At 44.9% G+C, this 26,549-nt stretch overlaps 1 protein-coding gene across 1 annotated transcript; it reads right to left on the minus strand.

Moving 5' to 3' along the window:
* Positions 1-645: 645 nt before the first annotated feature.
* cacnb3a (calcium channel, voltage-dependent, beta 3a) lies at positions 646-26,549 on the minus strand. The gene is given in 15 exon segments (XM_024147185.2): positions 646-1,486; positions 7,718-7,888; positions 7,985-8,080; positions 8,676-8,827; positions 9,181-9,281; positions 9,701-9,759; positions 11,499-11,576; positions 11,704-11,723; positions 11,860-11,936; positions 12,154-12,263; positions 12,529-12,651; positions 12,878-12,909; positions 12,912-12,996; positions 24,279-24,371; positions 26,193-26,549. Coding segments are annotated over 15 exon segments (1,689 nt in total). The 5' UTR covers positions 26,274-26,549; the 3' UTR covers positions 646-1,075.

A 26,549-nucleotide genomic window follows, 5' to 3' on the forward strand; every position in this document is an offset into this window, starting at 1 on the left:
AGGGGTACGTTAGAGAGTGTCAGTAGTTGTCTTGGGGCCAGGGGTACGCTAGAGATGTCAGTCAGTTGTCTTGGGGCCAGGTACGCTAGAGATGTCAGTAGTTGTCTTGGGCCAGGGTACATTAGAGATGTCAGTAGTTGTCTTGGGCCAGGGGTACATTAGAGATGTCAGTAGTTGTCTTTGGGGCCAGGGGTACATTAGAGATGTCAGTAGTTGTCTTGGGTCCAGGGGTACATTAGAGATGTCAGTAGTTGTCTTGGGGCCAGGGGTACATTAGAATGTCAGTAGTTGTCTCGGGGCCAGGGGTACGCTAGAGATGTCAGTAGTTGTCTTGGGGCCAGGGGTACGCTAGAGATGTCAGTAGTTGTCTTGGGGCCAGGGGTACACTAGAGATGTCAGTAGTTGTCTCGGGGCCAGGGGTACGTTAGAGATGTCAGTAGTTGTCTCGGGCCAGGGGTACGTTAGAGATGTCAGTAGTTGTCTTGGGCCCAGGGGTACGTTAGAGATGTCAGTAGTTGTCTCGGGGCCAGGGGTACGCTAGAGATGTCAGTATTGTCTTGGGGCCAGGGGTACATTAGAGATGTCAGTAGTTGTCTTGGGGCCAGGGGTACGTTAGAGATGTCAGTAGTTGTCCTCGGGCCAGGGGTACGCTAGAAATGTCAGTAGTTGTCTCGGGGCCAGGGGTACGTTAGAGATGTCAGTAGTTGTCTCGGGGCAGGGTACGTTAGAGATGTCAGTAGTTGTCTTGGGGCCAGGGGTACGCTAGAGATGTCAGTAGTTGTCTTGGGGCCAGGGGTACGTTAGAGATGTCAGTAGTTGTCTTGGGGCCAGGGGTACGCTAGAGATGTCAGTAGTTGTCTCGGGCCAGGGGTACGTTAGAGATGTCAGTAGTTGTCTTGGGGCCAGGGGTACATTAGAAATGTCAGTAGTTGTCTCGGGCCAGGGGTACATTAGAGATGTCAGTAGTTGTCTCGGGGCCAGGGGTACCATTAGAGATGTCAGTAGTTGTCTTGGGGCCAGGGGTACGCTAGAAGATGTCAGTAGTTGGTCTCGGTTCAAGGGTACGTTAGAAATGTCAGTAGTTGTCTCGGGGCCAGGGGCGGCTGCGTTGGCAGTTGTTGCGCTGGTTGTGCCCCTGCTGGGCATCGCGCTGGAGCAGCCTGTCCTGTGATTCATGCCCGTTGGTGCTGTGGACGCCCCCGCGGTGACCACGGTGAGGGGGGTACCTGTCCCTGTAAGTTTGGGCGTGGCAAGGGGACTCAAACTCATCCTCCTCATCTAGTTCCTCTTCTAATTCCTCCACCAGCTCCTCGTCCTCCTCGTCCCCCCGGAGGTGTGGGCCCCCAAGGAGGCCGCGGGACAGGGAGTCGCAGCCTTCTTCAGACGGCATCAGGCTGTCCTGCTCCAGAGGGGAGTGGGCCTCCACCTCCTCACCTTCCACCCCCACACTGCTGTGCTGCGCTGGGGGCTGGTTCTTATTCTGGGTCTGGGGTTTGGTGTTGGAGAGGGGGATGGGGAGGGGGATGGAGATAATAAAAAAGATCTCCATTACAGTATCTGAGACAGATTCCTAAAGTAACCTGCTCTTTTTACTATCCTCATCACACTAAAGACAAATGGTTAAAGCTACCACACGTGGGCACACATCACACATTCAGTGCGTTCGGAAAGTATTCAGACCCCTTGACTTTTTACACATTTTGTTCCATTACAGCCTTATTCTAAAATGGATTAAATAGTTTCCCCCCCTCATTAATCACATTTTTGCACATTTAATAAAAATAAAACTGAAATATCAATTTTACATAAGTATTCAGACCCTTTCCTCAGTACTCTGTTGAAGCACCTTTGGCAGCGATCACAGCCTCGTGTCTTCTTAGGTATGACGCTACAAGCTTGGCACACCTGTATTTGAGGAGTTTCTCCCATTCTTCTCTGCAGATTCTGTCAAGCTCTGTCAGGTTGGATGGGGAGTGTCACTACACAGCTATTTTCAGGTCTCTCCAGAGATGTTCGATCGGGTTCAAGTCCGGGCTCTGGCTGGGCCACTCAAGGACATTCAGAGACTTGTCCTGAAGCCACTCCTGTGTTGTCTTGGCTGTGTGCTTAGGGTCGTTGTCCTGTTGGAAGGTGAACCTTCGCCCCAGTCTGAGGTTCCTGAGCACTCTGGAACAGGTTTTCATCAAGGATCTCTCTGTACTTTTTTTTCAGAGTTTGAACTGTTAGGTGACCTAAACTGGGATATGCTTAACACCCCGGCTGTCCTACAATCTAGGCTAGATGCCCTCAATCTCACACAAATTATCATGGGACCCACCAGGTACAACCCCAAATCTGTAAACACGGGCACCCTCATAGATATCTTCCTGACCAACCTGCACTCTAAATAAACCTCTGCTGTCTTCAACCAGGATCTCAGCGATCATTGCCTCATTGCCTGCGACCGTAATGGGTCCGCGGTCAAACGACCACCACTCATCACTGTCAAACGCTCCCTAAAACACTTCAGTGAGCAGGCATTTCTAATCGACCTGGCCCGGGTATCCTGGAAGGATATTGACCTCATTCCGTCAGTAGAGGATGCCTGGTTATTCTTTAAAAATGCTTTCCTCACCATCTTAAATAAGCATGCCCCATTCAATTTTTTTAGAACTAAGAACAGATATAGCCCTTGGTTCACTCCAGACCTGACTGCYCTTGACCAGCCAAAAACATCCTGTGGCGTACTGCATTAGCATCGAATAGCCCCCGCGATCTTCAACTTTTCAGGGAAGTTAGAAACCAATATAAACAGGCAGTTAGGAAAGCAAAGGCTAGCTTTTTCAAACAGAAATGTGCATCCTGTAGCACAAACTCCAAAARGTTATAGGACACTGTAAAGTACATGGAGAATAAGAGCACCTCCTCCCAGCTGCCCACTGCACTGTCGCTAGGAAACACAGTCACCACTGATAACTCTACAATAATTGAGAATTTCAATAAGCATTTTTCTACGGCTGGCCATGCTTTCCACCTGGCTACCCCTACCCCGGTCAACAGCTCTGCACCCCCCACAGCAACTTGCCCAAGCCTCCCCCATTTCTCCTTCAACCAAATCCAGATAGCTGATGTTCTGAAAGAGTTGCAAAATCTGGACCCCTACAAATCAGCTGGGCTAGACAATCTGGACCCTATCTTTCTGAAATTATCCACCGCAATTGTTGCARCCCCTATTACTAATCTGTTCAACCTCTCTTTCGTATCGTCTGAGATCCCTAAAGATTGGAAAGCTGCCACGGTCATCCCCCTCTTCAAAGAGGGTGACACTCTAGACCCAAACTGTTACAGACCTATATCCATCCCGCCCTGCCTTCTAAAGTCCTCGAAAGCCAAGTTAACAAACAGATCACCGAACATTTTGAATCCCACGGTACCTTCTCCACTATGCAATCTGGTTTCCGAGCGGGTCATGGGTGCACCTCAGCCACGCTCAAGGTCCTAAACGTTATCATAACTGCCATCGATATAAGACAATACTGTGCAGCCGTATTCATCAACCTGGCCAAGGCTTTCGACTCTGTCAATCACAGCATTCTTATCGGCAGACTCAATAGCCTTGGTTTCTCAAATGACTGCCTCACCTGGTTCACCAACTACTTCGCAGATAGAGTTCAGTGTGTCAAATCGGAGGGCATGTTGTCCCGACCTCTGGCAGTCTCTATGGGGGTGCCACAGGGTTAAATTCTCAGGGCCGACTCTTTTCTCTGTATACATCAATGATGTCACTCTTGCTGCTGGTGATTCTCTGATTCCACCTCTACGCAGACGACACCATTGTGTATACTTTTGGCCCATACCATTGTGTATACTTTTGGCCCATCTTCGGACACTGTGTAAACAAACCTCCAGACGAGCTTCAATGCCATACAACACTCCTTCCGTGGCCTCCAACTGCTCTTAAATGCAAGCAAAACTAAATGCATGCTCTTCAACCGATCGCTGCCCTCACCCACCCGCCCGTCTAGCATCACTACTCTGGACAGTTGTGACTTAGAATATGTGGACAACTACAAATACCTAGGTGTCTGACTAGACTGTAAACTCTCCTTCCAGGCTCACGTTAAGCATCTCCAATCCAAAATTAAATCTAGAATCGGCTTCCTATTTCATCCTTCACTGCCAAACATACCCTTGTAAAACTGACCATCCTACCGATCATTTACAAAATAGCCTCTAACACTCTACTCAGCAAACTGGGTGTAGTCTCACAGTGCCATCCGTTTTGTCACCAAAGCCCCATATACTACCCACCACTGCGACCTGTACACTCTCGTTGGCTGGCCCTCGCTTCATATTTGTCGCCAAACCCTCTGGCTCCAGGTCATCTATAAGTCTTTGCTAGGTAAAGCCCCACCTTATATCAGCTCACTGGTCACCATAGCAGCACCCACCCGTAGCACACGCTCCAGCAGGTATATTTCACTGGTCACCCCCAAAGCTAACTTCTCCTTTGTCTCCCTTTCCTTCCAGTTCTCTGCTGCCAATGACTGGAACAAATTGCAAAAATCACTGAAGCTGGAGACATATCTCCCTCACTAACTTTATGCATCTGTCAGAGCAGCTTACCGATCATTGCACCTGTACATAGCCCATCTGTAAATAGCCCACCCAACTACCTCATCCCCATGTTTTTTTTTTTTGTTGTTGCTCCTTTGCACTCCAGTATCTCTACTTGCACATTCATCTTCTGCGCATCTATCACTCAAGTGTTTAATTGCTAAATTGTAATTATTTCGCCACTATGGCCTATTTATTGCCTTACCTCCCCAATCTTACTACATTTGCACATACTGTATGTAGATTTTTCTATTGTGTTAATGACTATACGTTTGTTTATCCCATATGTAACTCTGTGTTGTTTGTGTCGCACTGCTTTGCTCTATCTTGGCCAGGTCGCAGTTGTAAATGAGAACTTGTTCTCAACTGGCCTACCTGGTTAAATAAAGGTGAAATAAAACAACTTTGCTCCATTCATCTTTCCCTCGATCCTGGCTAGTCTCCCAGTCCCTGCCAATGAAAAACATCCCCATTGCATGATGCTGCCACCACCATGCTTCACCGTAGGGATGGTGCCAGGTTTCCTCCAGATGTGATATATGGCATTCAGGCCAAAGAGTTCMATCTTGGTTTCATCAGACCGGAGAGTCTTGTTTCTTATGGTCTGTCCTTTAGATGGCTTTTGGAAAACTCAAAGCGGGCTGTCAGAGTGACCATCGGTTCTTGGTTACCTCACTGACCAAGGCCCTTCTCCCCTATTTGCTCAGTTTGGCTGGGCGGCCAGCTCTAGGAAGAGTCTTGGTGGTTTTAAACTTCTTCTATTTAAGAACAATGGAGGGCACTGTGTTCTTGTGGGCCTTCAATGCTGCAGAAATGTTTTGGTACCCGTCCCCATATCTGTGCCTTGACACAATCTTGTCTCAGAGCTCTACTGACAATTCCTTTGACCCCATGGCTTGGTTTTTGCTCTGACATGCACTGTCAACTGTGGGACTTTATAGAGACAGGTGTGTTCCTGTCCTATCAATTGAATTTACCACCGGTGGACTCCAATCAAGTTGTAGAAACATCTCAAGGATGATCAATGGAAACAGGATGCACCTGAGCTCAATTTCGAGTCTCATAGCAAAGGGTCTGAATACTTATGTAAATAAGGTATTTCTGTTTTTTCTAAAAACCTGTTTTCGTTTTGTCATTATGGGGTATTGTGTGTAGATTGATGATTAATTTGATCCATTTCAGAATAAAAGGCTGTAACGTGACAAAATGTGAAAAAAGTCAARGGGTCTGAATACTTTCTGATGGCACAGTAAGACTAACTGATTAGATTAGAGAGTTTAATAGTCACATGTACAGGGTTGCAGATGTAATTACAGGGTACAGTGAAATTCTTGAGCTCCGAATCTCCTAAAATTGACACTCCTCTACAGGATATACCACCAATGACAGTGGAACAGTTAAATGGATAACATGCCATTACAGTGTTAAGAACACTGTTAACTTAAATTGGCATGGTTTGCTTTTTTTTTTAATGTTCTGAACCAATCACATTGAGATCACTTCTTAACACTACCCTTTCCACCGGAGCAATCTCAACCATTACATTGTTTATGCATTGTTTCGTCGTGCTTCAATTTGACAATCATTTCAATAATTTTATGCGCACCAAAGGTTTCATTCAGGGTAGCATTCTGTGCCAGCGTGAGAGAGTGTGCCATTCACAAAGCATGAGTATGGTCATGGTACGGCTCCATTTGTTTACTGCAGATTTATAATACATCCACTGTGCATTATAGCGTACAGGTAACTGCCAAAATAATGGAAACACATGAGTAAATGAGGGATACAAAGTATATTGAAAGCAAGTGCTTCAATGAAGCAAGTGCTTCAAAAGAGTTAATTAAGCAATTAACCTCCCGTCATGTATAAAAATGCCCAGTTGCCCATTATTTTGGCTTCCATGGCTAGACTAGATCTCGGTGACTTTGAAAGAGGGGTCTTAAAGGGGTTTTAACGGGGTCTTAAAGGGAGCGTACGTCTGTGTGTCTCAGTCACCAGATCTCAACCCAATTGAACACTTATGGGAGATTCTGGAGTGGCAAATGAGAAAGCATTTTACACCACAAAACACCAAATTATGGTCTTTCTCATGGATGAATGGTGTCGCATCCCTCCAATAGAGGTCCAGACACTTGTAGAATCTATGTCAAGGTACATTGAAGCTGTTCTGGCTCGTGGTGGCCCAACGCCCCCATTAAGACAGTCTATGTTGGTGTTTCCTTTTACCTTGGCAGTTACCTGTGTATGCCATTTAGCAGACTTCATTACATTCATATAGCCTGTTACATGACTTTTTGTATATCAAGCCCTGAACCTGCTGCTACTTTCTGGATTTCATCATATAATCTTTGAAGTTTGTAGCACAGTGTCAATCAAATATGCAGGGACTGTGAGGTGGCAGGTGGATAAGAGATGGGAAGAGGTCTACAATCTGTAGGTATCAGTGGCTTGTGTGTGTGTGTGTGGGGGGGGGGGTTATTGTGTGAGAGGGAAATAAGACACATCGGTTGATCTTATTCCACCAAGTGTGGTTGGTGTAGAGGGGTGGGGTGGTGGTGGGGGGTTAAGGGGTGGTAGGGGTTATCGGGTGGAGAAGTAATGTACATACATAAACCCTCCTACTCACCCCGTGTGGTAAGCGATCATTCAATTAATTCCTGTGTTTCAGAAAACTGCAAAAACGTTAAGCAGGGATGAGTGAGAAGACGGACAAACAGACAGACATGAGAAAGGGGATAGAGGGAATCTGGTATAGTACTGTAAGGACAGATGCAACACACAACAACCACATAAACACCCCCCCCCCCCTCCCCTATCCCTCCCACTAAAGCAGTGTCCCATCATCCTGGTCCTGTGGACTCAAAGGGGAGCACATTTTGTTTTTGCCCTAACACTACACAGCTGATTCGAATGATCAACTCATCATCTTTGACGATTTGAATCAGGTGTGTAAGGCAAAAAACAAAATGTGCGCCCCTTTGGCTCCCCAGGACCAGGATGAAGAAACACTGCCCTACAAAAACCTCACTATCCCATTATCTGTCCTCTTTCCATTCGCCCATCTCCAATTGTCTCTGTTCCCCTGCACCTTCCCTCCTCCATCCACATAGCAGCATCTCACCTGTAGGCTAGAGTTGGCTGAGGGCGGGGTCATGAGGTTCTGCTCTAATAGCGGGTTGATGGGGGTGGTGTCGGGAAGATGAGTGGCGCGCCAGTAGATCTCTAGGTATTCAGCCAAGTGCTCACACGCATCCTCCAATTGGTTCTCATCCAAAATGACATCAAACATCTCCTATGAAGGAACAGTAGGAGGGAGATTAATTTCAGACAGTTGGTGGAATTGTAATAGTAGCTGTGAATAGTACTGTATGATGGGGTGTCCACGTACAGGGGGGCATTGAGACAGTTTGTCCCCGGCCATCATCTGCACGTTCAGGTGTTTGCTCTGAGACTTCCCCCGGGACTTGATCAGCCTCTGGAGCACCTGAGAGAGAGAGGGGAGGAGAGACAGAAAAGGGGGAGGAGAGAGAGAGAAAAAGGGGGGGGGAGAGAGAGAAAAAGGGGGGGCGAGAGATAACAAGGGGAGGAGAGAGAGAAAAAGGGGAGGGGAGAGAGAAAAAGGAGAGGAGAGACAGAAAAAGGGGAGGAGAGAGATAACAAGGGGAGGAGAGAGATAACAAGGGGAGGAGAGAGAGAAAAAGGAGAGGAGAGACAGAAAAAGGGGAGGAGAGAGATAACAAGGGGAGGAGAGAGATAACAAGGGGAGGAGAGAGAGAAAAAGGAGAGGAGAGACAGAAAAAGGGGAGGAGAGAGATAACAAGGGGAGGAGAGACAGAAAAAGGGGAGGGGAGACAGAAAAAGGGGAGGAGAGAGAGAAAAAGGGGGGGGGGAGTGAGCAAGAGAGTGAGCGAGGGAAAGAGAGAAGGAAAGAGACAGGGAGAGAGGGTAGCTTTATAAAGAAGGCTTTATAAAGGCTTCATAAAGAAGAGAAATTCAAACGATGAAAAGACATCTTCATATAAGTCCACTCACACTACATCTGCAGGACATGTACGAAGTGAGGTTGTCTAGCTATGTACCTTTGGCGAGGACACTTTGACGTAGACGATGATAGGGGCCAGGGAAGTCTTGGCTAGCTGGGCTGGGTGGTTGATGGTGTCTGCATCCAGAACCACCAGCTGGAGGGTTTTGGCCAGCTCAAATATCCTCTCTATCTCACTCTGGACCTCGGCTGTAGGGGAGAGAGATACATAACATTACAGTACCTGACCTAGAGATCAATCCATGAACTTTGGACGCTTACACACCTAATAGTGTTTACATGAACAAATGTGTATGTTAAAGGGAATGTGTGTGTGTGTGTGCGTGCATGTGTGTGTCACAGGAGGTTGGTGGCACCTTATTTGGGTAGGACGGGCCCATGGTAATGGCTGGAGCGGAATGAGTGGAATGGTATCAAATATATCAAACACATGGTTTGATGCCGTTCCATTCACTCCAGTCCAGCCATTATTATGAGCCGTCCTCCCCTCAGCAGACTCCACTCGTGTGTGTGTGTGTGTGTGTGTGTGTGTGTGTACTCACCCAGGCTAGAGCGAGCATTGGATCTCTCCATGATGGGCCTCTTGTTGAGCACAGATCTCTTGGCAAGAGAAAGGTCTGCCGTAACGCGTGTGATGGAGATTCTGCAGGTGTCAGAAACAAAACAGGATAAACACACAATAAATAACACTCACTACAAATACACTGCTAATACACACTACAGACAAAAGATCACAGTGATGAATGCAATGGAGGTTCAGAAAGAGATCAAACAGAGGGCGAGCAATCAAAAGAACACCTGTGTCATAGATGTACATAAAAGAGAGAGGTAGCCTAGCGGTTAAGAGCGTTGGGCCAGTAACCGAAAGGTCGTCGGTTCAAATTCCAATCCGATAAGGTGAACAATCTGTCTGTGCCCTTGAGCAAGGCACTTAACCCTAATTGCTCCTGTAAGTCGCTCCGGATAAGAGCGTCTGCTGAATGACGAAAATGTAAATAAACAACTAGCTACTTTAATGTGCAGCTGACAATCAATCAGGATGCCTGTATATACAGTACTAACCGTCCGTCGAACCTGTGTTTCAGGAAGTCAAACAGAGCTTTCTGCATCATATCTGTCACCTGAGAGAGGGTAGAGAAAGACAAAGAGATCTTGGATACATATCATTGTCAATCAAACTATCTCAGCATCAGTGAAAGAAACGTAAAACTGTACCACCATACTTCTAAGCCCCCAGCATCAAAATGCACACTTGGCAAGACAATAAACAAGTGTGTGAGAAATCCTATTGCCTAAAGAAGCATACACTGAGTGTACAAAACATTAAGAGCACCTTCCTAATATTGAGTTGCACCCAACCCCTCGTTTGCCTTCAGAACAGCCTCAATTCGTCGGGGCATGGTGTCTAAAGCGTTCCACAGGGATGCTGGCCCATGTTGACTCCAATGTTTCCACAGTTGTGTCGAGTTTGTTGGTAGTGGATCTCTACTCCGAATAGCTCATTCCATCTCATCCCACAGATGCTCAATTAGATTGAGATCTGGTGACTGGGCAGGCCACTGCAGTAAGCTGAATTCACTGTCATGTTCATGGAACCATTCCTGGACAATCCTAGCCTTGTGGCATGGAGCATTATCCTGCTGAAAAAAATCTATTAGCAGATGGATACACTGCTGCCATGAAGGGATGCACCTGATTGGCGATGATGTTCAGATATCCTGTGGCTTTCAAACGTTGCTCCACTTTTATCAAGGTGCCCAATATGTGCCATGAAAACACACCCCACGCCATCACACCACCACCACCAATGTTGACACACGACATGATGGATGCATGTACTCGTGGTTTTCTCCATACCCTAGTCCTCCCACCAGCGTGAAACAGCAGGAACCGGGGATTCATCAGACCAGGCAATGTTTTTCCAATTCTACAGTGTCCAGTGTTTTTGTTCTTTAGCCCACTACAACCGCAGTTTCTTGTTTTTTTGCTCAAAGAAGTGGGAACTCTGTAAGGTCGTCGGCTGCCAAAGCCYATTCGTGTCTGGGTACAATGAGTTGTGCATTCTTTTATGGATCTTTGGGCACCAATGTTGTACTGGACTGTCAGTTGCCTAACTGTAGCCCGTCTGTTGCTCTGCGYAATTCGTGTCAGCCTCCTTTGTCGTCTTTTATCAATGACCCGTTTTCMACCACTGGCCTGCCGTTGGCTGGATGTCCTTTGGRTGGTGGACCATTCTTGATACACACGGGAAACTGTTGAGCGTGAAGAACCCTGCAGCGTAGTTCATGACTCAAACCGGTGCGCCCGGCACCTACTACAATACCCCGTTCAAAGGCACTTCAGTCTTTTGTCTTGCCCATTCACCCTCTGAATGGCACACATACACAATCCATGTCTCAATTGTCTCAAGGGTTAAAAAAAATCCTCCTTTAACCCGTCTCCTCCCCTTCATCTACACTGATGGAAGTGGATTTAACAGGTGACATCAATAAGGGATCATATCTTTCCCCTGGATGCACCTGGCCATGTCATGGAAAGAGCAGGTGTACTAATGTTTTGTACACTCAGTGTACTTTGAAATTCATTGAAACTGAACCCCAGATGAAAGAAGCATCTAAAAATAGATCATTGAATTAGCCATGCTTGGTGTTCATTCCACTGTCTGAATGGGATGTTAATATTCAGCTGTGGAGCCGAGAGAGAAATGTGAATCACTATCACTAGATGGAGCAGACAAGAGGCGGTTCTTGACTGGTTCCTCCAAAGTAGAAGGACCAAAGGTTGACCAAAGGTTGCCTTCCCCTAGTAGAAACATTGTTCTTGGCCTTACTAGAACGGAGAAAGAGCGAGAGACACTTACCTCATACCCCTTCAGTGACGGCCCCACTAAGACCACCGGCCGCATAGACGGGACCACGTCATATGGAGGAATGTGTTCCTGTGTGAACCAAGAGAGAAAGAGACCAAGAGAAAGACAGCGAGCGTGTCAATCAAAGTTCCTGTCGGTTTCACCTTTTAAAACAGGTTMATGTTTTTTTAATAGAGAAGACGACATAAAAACGTACCTGCTTTTGCTTCGGTTTGTCTTTTGAAAACGAGAACAGTACAATCAGTGACATAAGATATTATATCAGTGAGTGAGAAGAAAAATCAAGGTTGAATTTATAAGACAGTATTCGATTCCTGAGAAAAAGGTCGGAGGGTGTAATGCATATACTCACCACCAGATGGCGGCGTTGTCCTCCAGCTCCCAGACACCATGTCACCCAGACTGGAGGAAGAGTTCCCCCCTCTTTTCCTGCACAACAGACATTTCAGAACAAAGGTGACGGGTTACAGCACTGTTCATAGTTGGGGTTTGAGGTTACTGTTATGGTTATGGTTATTGTGTTAAGGGTTAATTATAAAGAAGCCCAGTTCAATGTTAGTTCGAGGATACGTTACAATATGAAATTAGGCCCGGATATTCCCTTCATGTCCCAAATTCTTACAAACATCAGGACATGTTGGTTCACCTTTGCTCGTGTTTGAGTCTCATAGCCTCCAGGCGTAAAGGGCTGGGGATGAAGGTAATGTCCGCCCCCTCCTTCACCAGACGACCAATCCACCAATCATTGTTGTACTTCTGTTACAACAACACAACTCAACATTACACCATGGGCACTGCTTGATCCAGGTCATTATTGTAGCTACTTCTGGAAATACAATGAACAATATGTCTCAATATCACCTAACACAGCACGATACAAATCGGATAATAGCTAACACAATGAACATAATTACGTGGTACGACCGTGTGGATGCTTTCCACAGCTGCTGTTGTTTCCATGGGGAACAGAGGGGAGAGGGGTGAGAAGAGTGAGTATTGTCCTCGCTCCACAGTTCCTCACCTCCTTAATGTGCAGGAAGTCTTTGGCTTCGAAGTTGATTGCAGCTCCTTGAACGGGACAGTCCTCATCCAGAGCCCCACAGAAAGCCACGTTGGTCTTCACCGCAAACGCTACAGGTTTAGACTGCAGGGGCAGAAAACAAACAACATTTCAGTTAGTGTTACCAATAGTGTGTGTTGTGCGTCCGTGCGTGCGTTCATCTTGTGTGTGTGTGGTGTGTGTGGTGTGTGTGTGTGTGTGTGTGTGTGTGTGTTGTGTGTGTGTGTGTGTGTGTGGTGTGTGTGTGTGTGTGTGTGTGGGTGTGGTGTGTGTGTGGTGTGTGTGGTGTGTGTTTTCATAACAAACACACCTTAGCTCTGTCGAGCTGGAGCTGGGCCTGCGCTCGGCTTCACGCCGATACGCCTCGCGGTCCTCCTCTGCTGACAGGTCGGAATCCGACGGCCTACTGGTGTACGAATCAGCCGACCCCTGGAGAGGGAGAGGGTACTTAAAACACATCTCCCTGCACCTGTCTGGTGTATGTGACAATACAACATATTTTTACATTTACTTGTATTGGTTGTGAGACAAATATAGAGGTGGTGGTGGTTGATTTCAGGACAGGGGTCTGAGGTGAGGTAAGAGCCTGAAGAACAGTAACAGAGGCAGCCTCTCTCTTTCACACACACAGGTATGCACACGCCTGCACTCCAGATTCACTCACGCACAGCACACGCAACGCACACACACACACACACACACACACACACAACACACACACACAACACACACACACACACACACACAACACACACACACACACACACACACACACACACACACAACCTGCTACATCACTTTCCTGCTGTTATATTAAGAGTGGTGTGGTGACAGTCACAGATCACACAGGAAATAGCCTGCACACTGAAACCTATTCTTCTGTTGTGTCATACTGGAGGCAATATACCACCACTCTAAACACATCATATTTTCTCTTTCTTTGAGATTACTCTCTTCATCATCATCCACTTTGTCTCCTGCTTCCTCTCCCCCACACTAGCTCTCTGCTTGGTACACCAAATATAGCACAAAGGATATGGTGGCCTCCTCTCTCTTGCCCCCTCATCCCCAACAATGCAGTGCAGCACACGCACATCCCTTATCCTCCCTGCATATCCTCTATGGACTTCTGCTTGTTAGTAAAAATACCGTCTATACATCTCGTTAATAATTGAGTGGCCTAATACGAGGACACGCCCCGGAATCCAGTCTGCGGAACACAATGGCATTGTGAGAGAAGTGGATGAAGACAATGACTTCATAGCGTCGATAAACAAACGCCTTGCTGGCATTAAGAACGCATTATTCGGTCAGAGTAGCTAATGGTCCTGCACAGGTGCTGTCTAGTAGGCTATTTATCAAATGATGTCAAACGATTCACCGGATTAATGCGGGAAACCACAAGGCTGTAAGAGTTATTAAAACTATCAACCACGATAGGGGATACATGGGCAAAATGAAATCCTTTGCCAAATACAAGAAAAGGGAGAGAAAAAAAGATAATATTTGTACTTCTCAACAGAGCGGAGAGGACAGAAGTGTTGTGCTTGGTGCAGTCTGGGCGGAGTACAGTATATCTCTGCTCCCCTAATATTTGGCTCCCTCTGAAGAAACTCAGCCTGATTCTGTCAACACTACAGCGAACAAAGCCGGGCGGACAGGGAACAGAGTTGAGCAGAGAGAGAAAGGGGTGGATAGAGAGATAGAGAGATAGAGAGGGGGGGGGGGGGGGGGCTGAGGGGAGGAGAAGAAAACACTCCGGGCTTTATGAACCTCCCTGTGCTGATGTACACTTCTATTAACCTACACCTCTTTTCATCTGACCAGCCTCAGCACTCGTAACAACAGTATGACGCCATCTTGAATGTTCCTACTGCATCATACTATATATACATATGTTGAGACAGCACAATACAGTCATTTGAATACGACGACAGGGGGAGCCTTGAATGTATAAGCACACACAGAATGCTCTATCACTAGGTTTCTAAGGTATAACTGAATCAGATTTTCAGCACAAACATTCTTCAAGCCAACACTGCAACCAAGTGGTCTGTGCCTTGGAGAGAGAGAGAGAGGAGAGAGAGAGAGGGGTGGGGGGTGGGGGGGGGGGTAGAGTTAGAGGCATATATTAAAGGAGAAAGACACAGTGTTACAATGAAAAGGGGAAAAGAGAGAGACACATTCAAAGATAAGCCTAAAGGAGATGTGCAGAAAGAGCTTGATGGAGGGAGGGAGGAGGGAGGGAGGGGGGAGGGAGGGAGGGAGGGAGGGAGGGAGGGGAGGGAGGGAGGGAGGGAGGGAGGGGAGGGGAGGGAGGGAGGGAGGGAGGGAGGGAGGGAGGGGAGGGAGGGAGGGAGGGAGGGAGGGAGGGAGAAAGGGTTTATATAATGAGATACGCATAGGTGATCTCAGGATTTAGATTAGACAATAAAATTGTGTGAAGGAGGGGAGGACAGAGTGATGGTGGGAGGAGGAGGAGATTGTGAGACAGACATACAGACAGACAGACAGACAGACAGACAGACAGACAGACAGACAGACAGACAGACAGACAGACAGACAGACAGACAGACAGACAGACAGAGCAGACAGACAGACAGACAGACAGACAGACAGACAGACAGACAGACAGACAGACAGACAGACAGACAGAAGCTGTCCACACCTGACTGATTAAGAAAGCAGCACTGGATGCTGACACAGACGTGAAACTGTATTCCTGCGCTCTGTAGCAGCGCTGTATTCAATGTGAAAATACTGTACTTAACCGAAACACGAACGCACACACACATGCACTCAAACACAGACACACACACAGCCATGTTTACTAGCCGTACATGGCTGGAGTGGGAAAGAGCTGGGTCTAAGTGCTTCTTAATGACGTTAGCGTGCTGAGAGAGTCGCCTGGGTTGCCATGCCCAGTTATTATTAAAGTGTAGAGATCAGCTCTGAGAGAGTCTCCTGGGCTGCCATGATGCCCAGTCATTATTAAAGTGTAGAGATCAGCTCTAAAAGAGTGTCTCCACACACACAAACACACAACAACACACACACACACACACACACACACACACACACACACACACACCACACACACACACACACACACACACACACACACACACACACACACACACCCTCTTTCATATTCATTCATCTGGAACAGTGGTTCCCAAACTTTTTATAGTCCCGTACCCCTTCAAACATTCAACTCTAGCTGCGTACCCCTCTAGCACCAGGGTCAGCACACTCTCAAATTTAGTTTTTTTGTCATCATTGTAAGCCTGCCACACACACACTATACGATACATTTATTAAACATAAGAATGAGTGTGAGTTTTTGTTGCAATTTCGATGAGGCTCTCTTGTTCAGATATCGGTAAGTGGACTGGAGGCAGGACATGGAAGGGATAACGAATCCGATTGTTTGTGTCTTCCATTTTGGGAAAGTACTTGCGTATTTGCGCACCCAGCTCACTCAGGTGCTTCGCTATTTCCCATTTGACATTGTCCGTAAGCTTGATTTGCACACAAAAAAATCATAACATGATGGAAAAGACCTGTGTGTTGTCCTTGTTAATGCAGACAGAGAAGAGCTCCAACTTCTTAATCATAGCCTCAATTTTGTCTCGCACGTTGAATATAGTTGCGGAGAGTCCTGTAATCCTAGATTCAGATCATTCAGGTGAGAAAAAACATCACACAGATAGGCCAGTCATGTGAGAAACTCGTCATCATGCAAGCGGTCAGACAAGTGAAACTTTAAGCTCGTCTCTCAAAAAAACATGTCAATACTTTGCCCCTTGATAACCAGTGCACTTCTGTATGTTGTAAAAGCGGTACATGGTCGCTGCACATATCATTGCATAGTGCAGAAAATACACGAGAGTTCACGGGCCTTGCTTTAACAAAGTTAACCATTTTCACTGTAGTGTCCAAAATGTCTTTCAAGCTGTCAGGCATTCCCTCGGCAGCAAGAGCCTCTCGGTGGATGCTGCAGTGTAACCAAGTGGCGTCGGGAGCAACTATGCACACGCGTTACCACTCCACTATGTCTCCCTGTCATGGCTTTTGTGCCATCAGTACAGATACCAACACATCTTGACCACAAAGTCCATTTTGATGTCACAAAGCTGTCAAGTACTTAAAAAATATCCTCTCCTGTTGTCCTGGTTTCCAGTGGTTTGCAGAAGAGGATGTCTTCCTTACTTGACTCCACATAAACATAACAGACATATACCAGGAGCTGTGCCAGGCCCGCCACGTCTGTTGACTCATCCAGCTGTAACGCATAGAATTCACTGGCTTGTATGCGAAGCAGAAATTGTTTCAAAAAATCTCCTGCCATGTCACTGATGCGTCGTGAAACAGTGTTGTTTGATGAAGGCATTGTCTGTATATATTTTTTTGCCTTTTCCCCCAGCATTGTCCCAGCCATATCCGCGGCAGCAGGAAGAACTAAGTCCTCCACAATAGTATGGGGCCTGCCTGTCCTAGCCACTGCTTTTATACATGGGGCCTGCCTGTCCTAGCCACTCGGTAGCTCACCATATAAGACGCTTCTAGACCCTTTTTATTGATGGTATCTGTTGCTTTTATACATGTCTTACAACTCGAATGTCATCTTTCTTCTCGCTCCAAAAACCCCTGTGGCTTATTTTTCAAATTGGCATGTTTTGTTTCTAAATGTCTGCGCAAGAGTGAAGGTTTCATCGAGTTGTGAACTTTGGCACATTTAACACTCCAAATCCAAATAAGTGAACCCCAAATCAATGTAGTTCTCATCATATTTGCGCCTCTTCGATGGTCCAACGTCCCTGCCTGTTGTTCGGTGCTTTCCCGGGTAAGGGGGCAGTAGCTCTTCGGCTGCATCAAATTCACAACTGTCAGTGTCCATGCTAGCTGGGCTAACAACAAATGTAGAATTTTCTGATGCTAGCATTGGATATGCTTGTGGAAACAGAAAAACTTCTGTCGTCGACAGGTGCAGGTGTAGTTCTGCTGGTAGTAGCAGTACTACCAGTAGAGCTGTTATGTGTCTCTAAGGGCCTTACTTYTTTTTAACCATTTATCMATTTCCGAGCAAACGGAATGAGCAGCAGCTATGTTTGGCTACATATGTACCGTTAGTGGAATTCCTGTGAGCGAGTAACGGTTAATGTGACTTTATGTTAGGCTACCTGTATTTGACGTTGTGTTGTTATTTCACTGAACACTAGATGGTTTCATTTTATTTTTGGCAGTGAAACGAGGACACTCAGGCAAGAAGAAAAACTCACCCAAATGTATAGCCCCGTTGGAAAATATAAATGGTCTGTTTTTTAATGTGAATCACATTTTTATTTGGTGTACCCCTGACGGCATTGCTTACCCCAGTTTGGGAATACCTGATCTGGAAGAATTCAGAGAATGTGACAAATAAACTCAAAACGGGGAAATGTTTACTGGTTGCTCAGGTGGTAAAGGGGAAGTCAGATGTGTGGAATAAATTTGACTAGTTGTGGAAGATACTGGAGCTCAAGAAAAAGAAGGTAAGGAGCAAGTGCTGCGTGCATATTGTGTACCAAACAGGTGCCGTTAGATTACAATATAATTTCTCTGACCGTTTGGAACAATGTAATACCAGAGAGTCTGTTGTAACATAAAATAAAATAAAATGTAAAGCCTTTATTACAGCAAAGACTAAAACCAGTCGCATTCATTTACTMCTGATTATTATTTGACCATGCTGGTCATTTATGAACATTTGAACATCTTGGCCATGTTCTGTTATAATCTCCACCCGGCACAGCCAGAAGAGGACTGGCCACCCCTCATAGCCTGGTTCCTCTCTAGGTTTCTTCCTAGGTTTTGGCCTTTTTAGGGAGTTTTTCCTAGCCGCCGTGCTTCTACACCTGCATTGCTTGCTGTTTGGGGTTTTAGGCTGGGTTTCTGTACAGCACTTTGAGATATTAGCTGATGTACGAAGGGCTATATAAAATAAACTTGATTTGATTCATTCATGAATGCAATTTCCAACATGGAATGGTTTATCTATTGTTTATGCTAATTATTCAAGGGTCGCTTTGTTATTTTATTTTAAAACTAAAATGCTTGAATGCATGTCAAATCATGAAYGACGGGTATGCTGTGTGACGATATTAATAAATGAATGATTGATTGATACAGTACTGTAGTCTTTATACGTTTTGAAATACAGGCCTAAGTAAGCTCCGCTATTAAGATTAAACAGGATGTGCTCTTCGGCCTACAGCTCGATGGYGGTTATACAAGGTTGCTATACTAAGCCTACTAATGATAATGACATCACTTATTATTATAATAATGATCATAACAATAATAGTGATAATAACAATAATGATATCAAGAAAAAGGAGGGTCRTTATTTTTTATAAATAGTCTATGCTTTTTATGACAATTTGGAACCGTGTAAATAACACTACATAGATTATAAATAATACCAGAGAGGCTGTTCTAAAGGAAAAAAGTGTAAAGCATTTATTACAGTATAGCAAAGATCAAAACCAACCGAATGTGTTTATGTTGTGGTTGCATGAGGCTTGGTTCTCACGGAATCAGTAGGCTATTAAACAACCACTCAAACAGGCAGAAGCAGGATCTGTCTTATTTCTGGAGATATACAGTGCCTTTCGGAAAGTATTCAGACCCCTTGAAATGTTCCACTATTTGTTAAGTTACAGCCCTATTCTAAAATTGATTTCAAAAATATGTTCCTCAGCAATCTACACACAATACCCCGTAATGACAAAGAAACCAGGTTTTTAGACATTTTTGCTCATGTATAAAAAAAAAAAATAAGAAACAGAAATACCTTATTTACATAAGTATTCAGACCCTTTGCTATGAGACTTGAAATTGAACTTCTTCCATTGATCATCCTTGAGATGTCACGTCTGGAGGAAACCTGGCACCATCCCTACAGTGAAGCATGGCGGTGGCAGCATCATGCTGTGGGGATGCTTTTCAGCGGCATGGACTGGGAGACAAGTCAGGATCGAGGCAAAGATGAACGGAGCAAAGTACAGAGAGRTCCTTTTTGAAAACCTGCTCCAGAGCACTCAGGACCTCAGACTGGGGCGAAGGTTCACCTTCCAACAGGACAACGACCCTAAGCGCACAGGCAAGACAATGCAGGAGTGGCTTCGGGACAAGTCTCTGAATGTCCTTGAKTGGCTTGAAGCCGATCAAACATCTCTGGAGAAATCTGAAAATAGCTGTGCTGTAACGCTCCCCATCCAACCTGACAGAGCTTGAGAGGATCTGCAGAAAGGAATGGGAGAAACTCCCCAAATACAGGTGTGCCAAGTTTGTAGCGTCCTAACCAAGAAGACTCAAGGCTGTAATCGCTGCCAAAGGTGCTTCAACAAAGTACTGAGTAAAGGGTCTGAWTAYTTATGTCAATGTGATATTTCCGTTTGCTTTGTCGTTATTGGGTATTGTGTGTAGATTGATGAGGGAAAATAACAATTGAATCCATTTTAGAATAAGGCTGTAACGTAACAAAATGTGGACAAAGTCAAGGGGTCTGAATACTTTCTGAATGCACTGTAAAGCCAGGCACATTTAACATTTAGGTTATTGATTATAGACCTAATTAAGTTTGGGTTTCCTCTCCTCACTTTTCTTAGACAATTAAGGAAAGTGCTGTTTTCTCGTCTCCTAACTCCGCTGCTGCCTCTACCACATTGTTCTCAACACCAATATGCTGRTYAACTTTGCTATTATGCAMATAGCAACAWGGTCTAGGAAAAGACGCCAATTCAACAGCGCACTGATGTGTTTCAGAACCRYGGACAGCGACCGCTACCCAACATGGGAGAAATCGCATCTGTTATAAAATAATATTATTTGTATTAGTGTTGCACCATTGTTCCTACATAATATAGCCATATACAATTTCAGTAGCACATCTTAGAGTGGACTGTTCCATCCCCACGGCCTCCACAATGGATCAGTCCATTCAGACAGGCACCAATCACACAGGTGTACGCCATTATATTTGTTTCTTTTTTTGCTACTGCTCTACTAAAGAAATCTCGGTCGACCAACAGCCTATCGACCAAACAATTGACCAGTCGACTAAATGCGGTCAACCCTACATCATACACACGCACACATATGCAGGCACACACACACACACCATCATGACAGATGATGACTGGCTCCAATATTCCAAGCACAACGCCGGAAGGTGTAAATGCAAACCGGGTACGTTACTTTAGTTGTAAAACAGGTGGTTAAGTAAAGGCAAGTTGCTCCATTAACAGTCAACGAGGCGTACATGCACTCATAGATCACAGACCACAGCCCCAGCAATCACTACCAATGAAGATCTGATCTGAAATAGGCAACTCATAGGAAGCATCATTTTAATGAATGTGGTACTTGGATTTAATGGGAAGAATGAAGAGGAAGAATAAGAAGTAAAAGAGAGAAACAGAGAAGAGAGGGAAACAGAACGACTAGGGGGCTTCACAGAGAAATAGAGATGTGAAGGGAATGAAAGAGAGAAGAGGATGGCGAGAGATGTGAAGGAGGGGGAGAGAGAAGAACATTGAAGATATAAAGAGCAGGGGAGATGAGGAGGAGAACGGCTGACAGGAACAGAGGACATGGAGAGACAATGAGGAGAGGAGGGGAAGAGACAGAGAGAGGAAGAGATGGTGATGGCTCCTGAGGGAGTCTGTGTACTTACTCAGTGTGGTGATAGAGCCAGCCTGTCCTTCCTCTAGGCTACATGCTGTATGCGGTCATACTGGACTGTGCTCCTTCCCCGAACCAGGGAGGACATGCACTGGAATATACTCCTATGACACCCTCTCCTCCTCCTTTTATCTCCCTCTCTCTCCTCTCTCTCTCTCTCTCTTCTCCTCCTCTCTCTTCCTTCTCTCTCCTCTGCTCCTTCTCTCTCTCTCCCTCTCCTCATCTCTCTCTCTCTCTCTCTCTCTCTCCCCACCCCAATCACATACGCACACAGACCTTCTGCTAAGAGCTAAAGTACGTCACTTGAAATCAATCCACCTTCTCTTTCTCTCTCATCGCTCTCTCCTCTCTCTCTCTCTCTCTCTCTCTCTCTCTCTCTCCTCTCTTGCTTCGATCCCTCCGTCTTCTCAGTCCTGTAGTCAGAGAAAACCTTCATGTCTCATCATTAACTTCACAGCATTATAAACAAATTTTACCACAGCTATGTCATGGCTGTTGTTAGTGTATATTACCACTATTAGGTGTGTATATTTCACATAGTGTACATTGTACTTGTAGAACACATACCAACAGTATATTATTCTACTGTCTGCACAGAATGTCATACTGCTCCGCTATGGGAACCCCTATCCATCCCTATTACAAGGAAAACATATAACAAGAAATACAAAGTACCTGTCTTGTTTAAGGCATTTTCCTTCTTTGTCGCCCTTTCCTGCAGTCAATGACCAAAGCACCCCCTTTGCCTCATGGGTGAATGTTATTCATATTTTTCATAATTTCATCCTTACTAAAGATTATTTTATAAAAAACCTGATGAAGATCTGGTGTTCACTATACAAGTTCTGTTAATTATTCAGTCTTCTGTATGTATATAAAGTGTAATGTGGAATGCAAACTCTAAATGGAATAACATTTCAACTCTATAATGTTGACATAGTACAGTTCTTCTTTTTAAACGCATAACTAATTCGTGTGGAGGTGATAACTTTTGCTTTCAAAGTAATTGTTTTAAGCTACCCAGACACACTTGTTGTACCCTGATTGTAGCCCCGCTGAGGTAAAGCTTAATCATTTGTAATATTATGGTATAATTCAAGTGCTATAAGTAGCAACAACAACCGAGCAATCCACCAATACAGCGACATATGCACAACCACCACACACACACACAACACACGCAACACGCACACGCACACGCCACGCCACCACACGCAACGCACACGCACACACGCACACGCACACGCACACGCAGCACCACACACACCACACACCACACGCACACAGACAAAACGACACAAAACTCCATGAACTAGACGGGAACAATACAACTGTATTTGTATAGATGTAAGGTGCGAAGCTGGTGAGATATAGACGGTTAAACACACCGCCCCACCCTGGACCTGGAAAAGAGTCCAATTCATATTGAAGACCCTGTGATATTCTCAGGATTACGGAGGTTTTCACTGAGCCACTAATCGGTATAACTAATGTCCCCTCCTAAATATAACATCTGTTTCAGCCATTTCTCCTCCCTCCCTYCTACCCTGGCTCGCACCAACGCTTCTGACAACTAGCTACACTGCTCACTCTTTCTTCATACTTATTTCCTTATACTGTTCTCGGTGCATGTTTCAGTTATGCCTTTTTTGACAGATATTCCGGTGACTGATTGAGTGGATTCGTCTTTACTTCTGTGCACAAAGAAAGARGGTAAAAAAAAAGAGAAAGAAACACGAGGCCCAAACCAGAGAGGATAAAGGGGTGTCATATGGATTGAAAACCTGTGTGAAAACCCAGAGGCCTTAAGAAGAACAAAATCTTAACCAAGCACCCAGTGTACCAGCGCTCGGACACATTAGCCTCTCCCTGTTAACTGTCTGGTACACATACACATTATTCCATTTGCCGAGGGGTGTAAGGATCCACCCCTGGCTTTTGGCATTCCCTCTGCTCCCATAATCATGGAGATGAAGAGGCCTCTGACTCACAGCGTTGTTGTCAGTCTTGGACTCATGCAGTGTAACCTGATTGAAGCTCTTTGATTTCTCCACATAGAGCTTCTACAGGGGCTCAGAGGTCCCCTCTACTGGGCCAGACGCTACACTGCAGCCGCCTGGATGGTTACTGCACTGACACGCTTACCAAGTCCAATTCATCTGCAGATACAGAGCATGGAGAACCAGGCTATGAAACATACATCAAGCATACAGAATGAAAAAACACTTCCTGAATTCACTGCAGGACATTATTAGGGGGAAAGAGACCCAAAAAGGTTCTGTTTGGCGTGGTGACAAATCTAAATCCAAGGGCAGTGTTATCTTAACCTAATTTCTCTCTCCCTTTTTCTCACCAGCTATTGAGATTCTCTTAAATAACATCAAATCTGCACCCCTGCCGCTTGCGCTTGCTTGACCTGAAAGCATTAATTAAAAACTGAGGCTGGTTTGGGATTTTCATGCAACAAACTGCTGCTACAAATCCAATACTGCCCTCTATTGGACATGTTAAGAATTACATTCAAATGTTTTACCAGTAAAAACTAATTAAACCACAGGAGGTTGGTGGCACCTTAATTGGGGAGGAGGGCTCATCGTAATGGCTGGAACGGAANGGGGAGGAGGGCTCATCGTAATGGCTGGAACGGAATCAATGGAATGGTTTCCATGTGTTTGATACCGTTCCATTCACTCCCTTCCAGCCGTTATTATGAGCCGTCCTCCCCTCAGCAGCCTCCTGTGAATTAAACCAAATAAAAAGCCTCCTAATAAAGACATCACAGTGATTGGTTACTAGAAGATTGAGAATAAAACAAAGGCAATGGTCACTTTCAAAAACCTTGTAGTATTTCGACACCCTTTCGTTTCGTTAGCGCTTGTGGAATGTGGTATGACAGTGTTGAATTGACACAAGGTCCTTGGTTATGCCAGTCACACTGCACACTGACCATGGCAACAGGAGCTAGTGAAGAACTCTAAAGTTACCTGTCTTTTGATGAAGCTGGAGGTGGTGTCTGAGGACGTGCTGCCATCCGAACGTTTGAACCGACTTTTCCTCTTAGGCAACTTCCTGGGCAGCTGTTGCAGAGGAGAGAGGGATGAGAAAGGAAAGAAAGAGAGAAATACTTATGTATTTCTATAGATAGAGACCAGAACAAGTCGAGTGCATTCTCAAATCTTCAAATAGCTCAATTTCTCAAATCCTATTACATGGTGTGATAGATCAATGTCTAAAACAAACTGTTCTTCTGGCTGGATATATGGGTCGTTCCACCAATTCGGTGCATCTTAAGAGGTTCGATTTAAAAAAAAGACTATATTAAGTGYCTATTAAGTGTCAAATGAAGTAACAGGGATGACAATTTCTTCCCCTTGTGACAGGGAAGCTTGTTGTGTGCAACAGGAAGTTGCAATTGTTATGCTTCGACCCGGTCAGTTTTCCACCACATTTGACTATTAGATATTCAATGTTCCTTCAGAATTATATATATATATTTTTAAGAATAGTTTCAGCATATTAAAACGAGAGTTCAGTTCACGTAACACATTTGACCTAAAAATAAGAGACAGTTTTTTTTCCCTTAAAATGAATCACTAATTACATTAAATACATTATAATCTTCAGAAATTACTTTGTCAAAGCAACAAAATAATTGGGGCTTTTCAACGATGGTGAAAACTTGGATAAACGTTGGGGATAAGTGGTTTAAAATCTTCCTACAAGTCACTGAGGATGCACAGAGGGACAGCAAGTCTTTATTCATATTAAAAATCTGAATTTCTGAAACATGTCCATGTGGACTATATTAAAGTGCATTTAATTKAATATGAGGTTTTTAAAATACAATTAAGTGAGCACAATTTCTACTTAAAATATCAAAGGGACACAAAAAGGTACTCATTTCGTGGAACGACCCATATGTAATGACTGTCTGGATAATAATACGTGTCTAGTAGTGGATGATATTTCTCAAACCATTGATTAAATGTATTTATTGGGGACAAAGGCTGACGCAGAACTGTAAATAGTCATGAACCATGCAGGGAATTGGGCACACCTTGTTCTGGACTGCCCTGTGAGTGCGAGCTTAGCATTTTATTGGTAGATAAGTTTTTTTCGGGGGGGGGGGGGTGGGGCGGGTGAAAATGGACATGCATTCACAATACAGAATATGGACAGACTGTTATACGTACAGCCAGCCCACTGTAGATCTATACGAATCCCCGACTCAATAAAGTATCTTTGGATTGGATTTAGCTCCCACCCAACAGTTACGTTGATGCCAAAACCTGACGGTAGAGTGCCTTGGCAATTGCGTTTTAATAAAAGCGCTGAAATAAGTAGGCTACAGGTGAGCCGATCTACTCGAACATACACCTCTCAAGAAATGCTTGATATTCACGGTTTCTTACCCGCCACAGATGAAACGTTAAAACAGTTCAATATAAGACACTTGATATCTGTTTTTGGTGGAGTATAACGCGTTGTATGCAGAGTTTAATCAGGAAATGCATTAAAATAAATAATAAAACACCATTGCACAATACATATTGAAAATCAGAAGAATAGAGGCCTGAATTGCGGTTAGAAATCAGAGTGAGTGAAGAACACACTTCAGCAATGAACATTGTAGACCTATCAATCATCTTATCTACTTTCTTTATAGCGACAATTGAATAGCCCAGATAACCGATCGAATTAAACGGATAACATAATCCTATCGTGTGGCATAGCCTTTTGCTTATTTYCATCAATCGGCAGTTTCAAAACGATATTCCACTGGCGTAGGTAGAAACTATTGCCAAGGCTGTACGCTTTCATTTCAACAACAAGTAGCAAAACGTTAACCATTTTCAAGCTCTACTTTGCTGAGTGCCATCTTAAAAGAGGAGACCTACCTGAAAATTGTGAGACTGTGAGCCTGTTTCGACACCAGGCAGTGGGTCTGCGGACGATTTGGACATTTTGACTTGCACCATCTATTTGAGAGCGCAGGGAGGCGGGATGCACACAGACATCGGTTATTGGAAAAAACGCTGATACCAACATTACATCTATGTGCAGTGGAAGAGGGAGGGTGTACGGTAGTAGAATAGTGTGAGGGTGTGGGGCGAGAGAGCTACATGGATGTATGGTAAACAAAATATATTTTCTGCATCAAGGAAGGAAAAATATATCACTATAAAAAAATATATCGAGTCAAGATGTATACTATACTAGCCGATGAGCTCTCATTTGCCCTCGATCCCTGTATA

This window comes from Salvelinus sp. IW2-2015, linkage group LG7 (genome assembly GCF_002910315.2).
Source record: "Salvelinus sp. IW2-2015 linkage group LG7, ASM291031v2, whole genome shotgun sequence".
Taxonomy (NCBI): Eukaryota; Metazoa; Chordata; class Actinopteri; order Salmoniformes; family Salmonidae; genus Salvelinus; species Salvelinus sp. IW2-2015.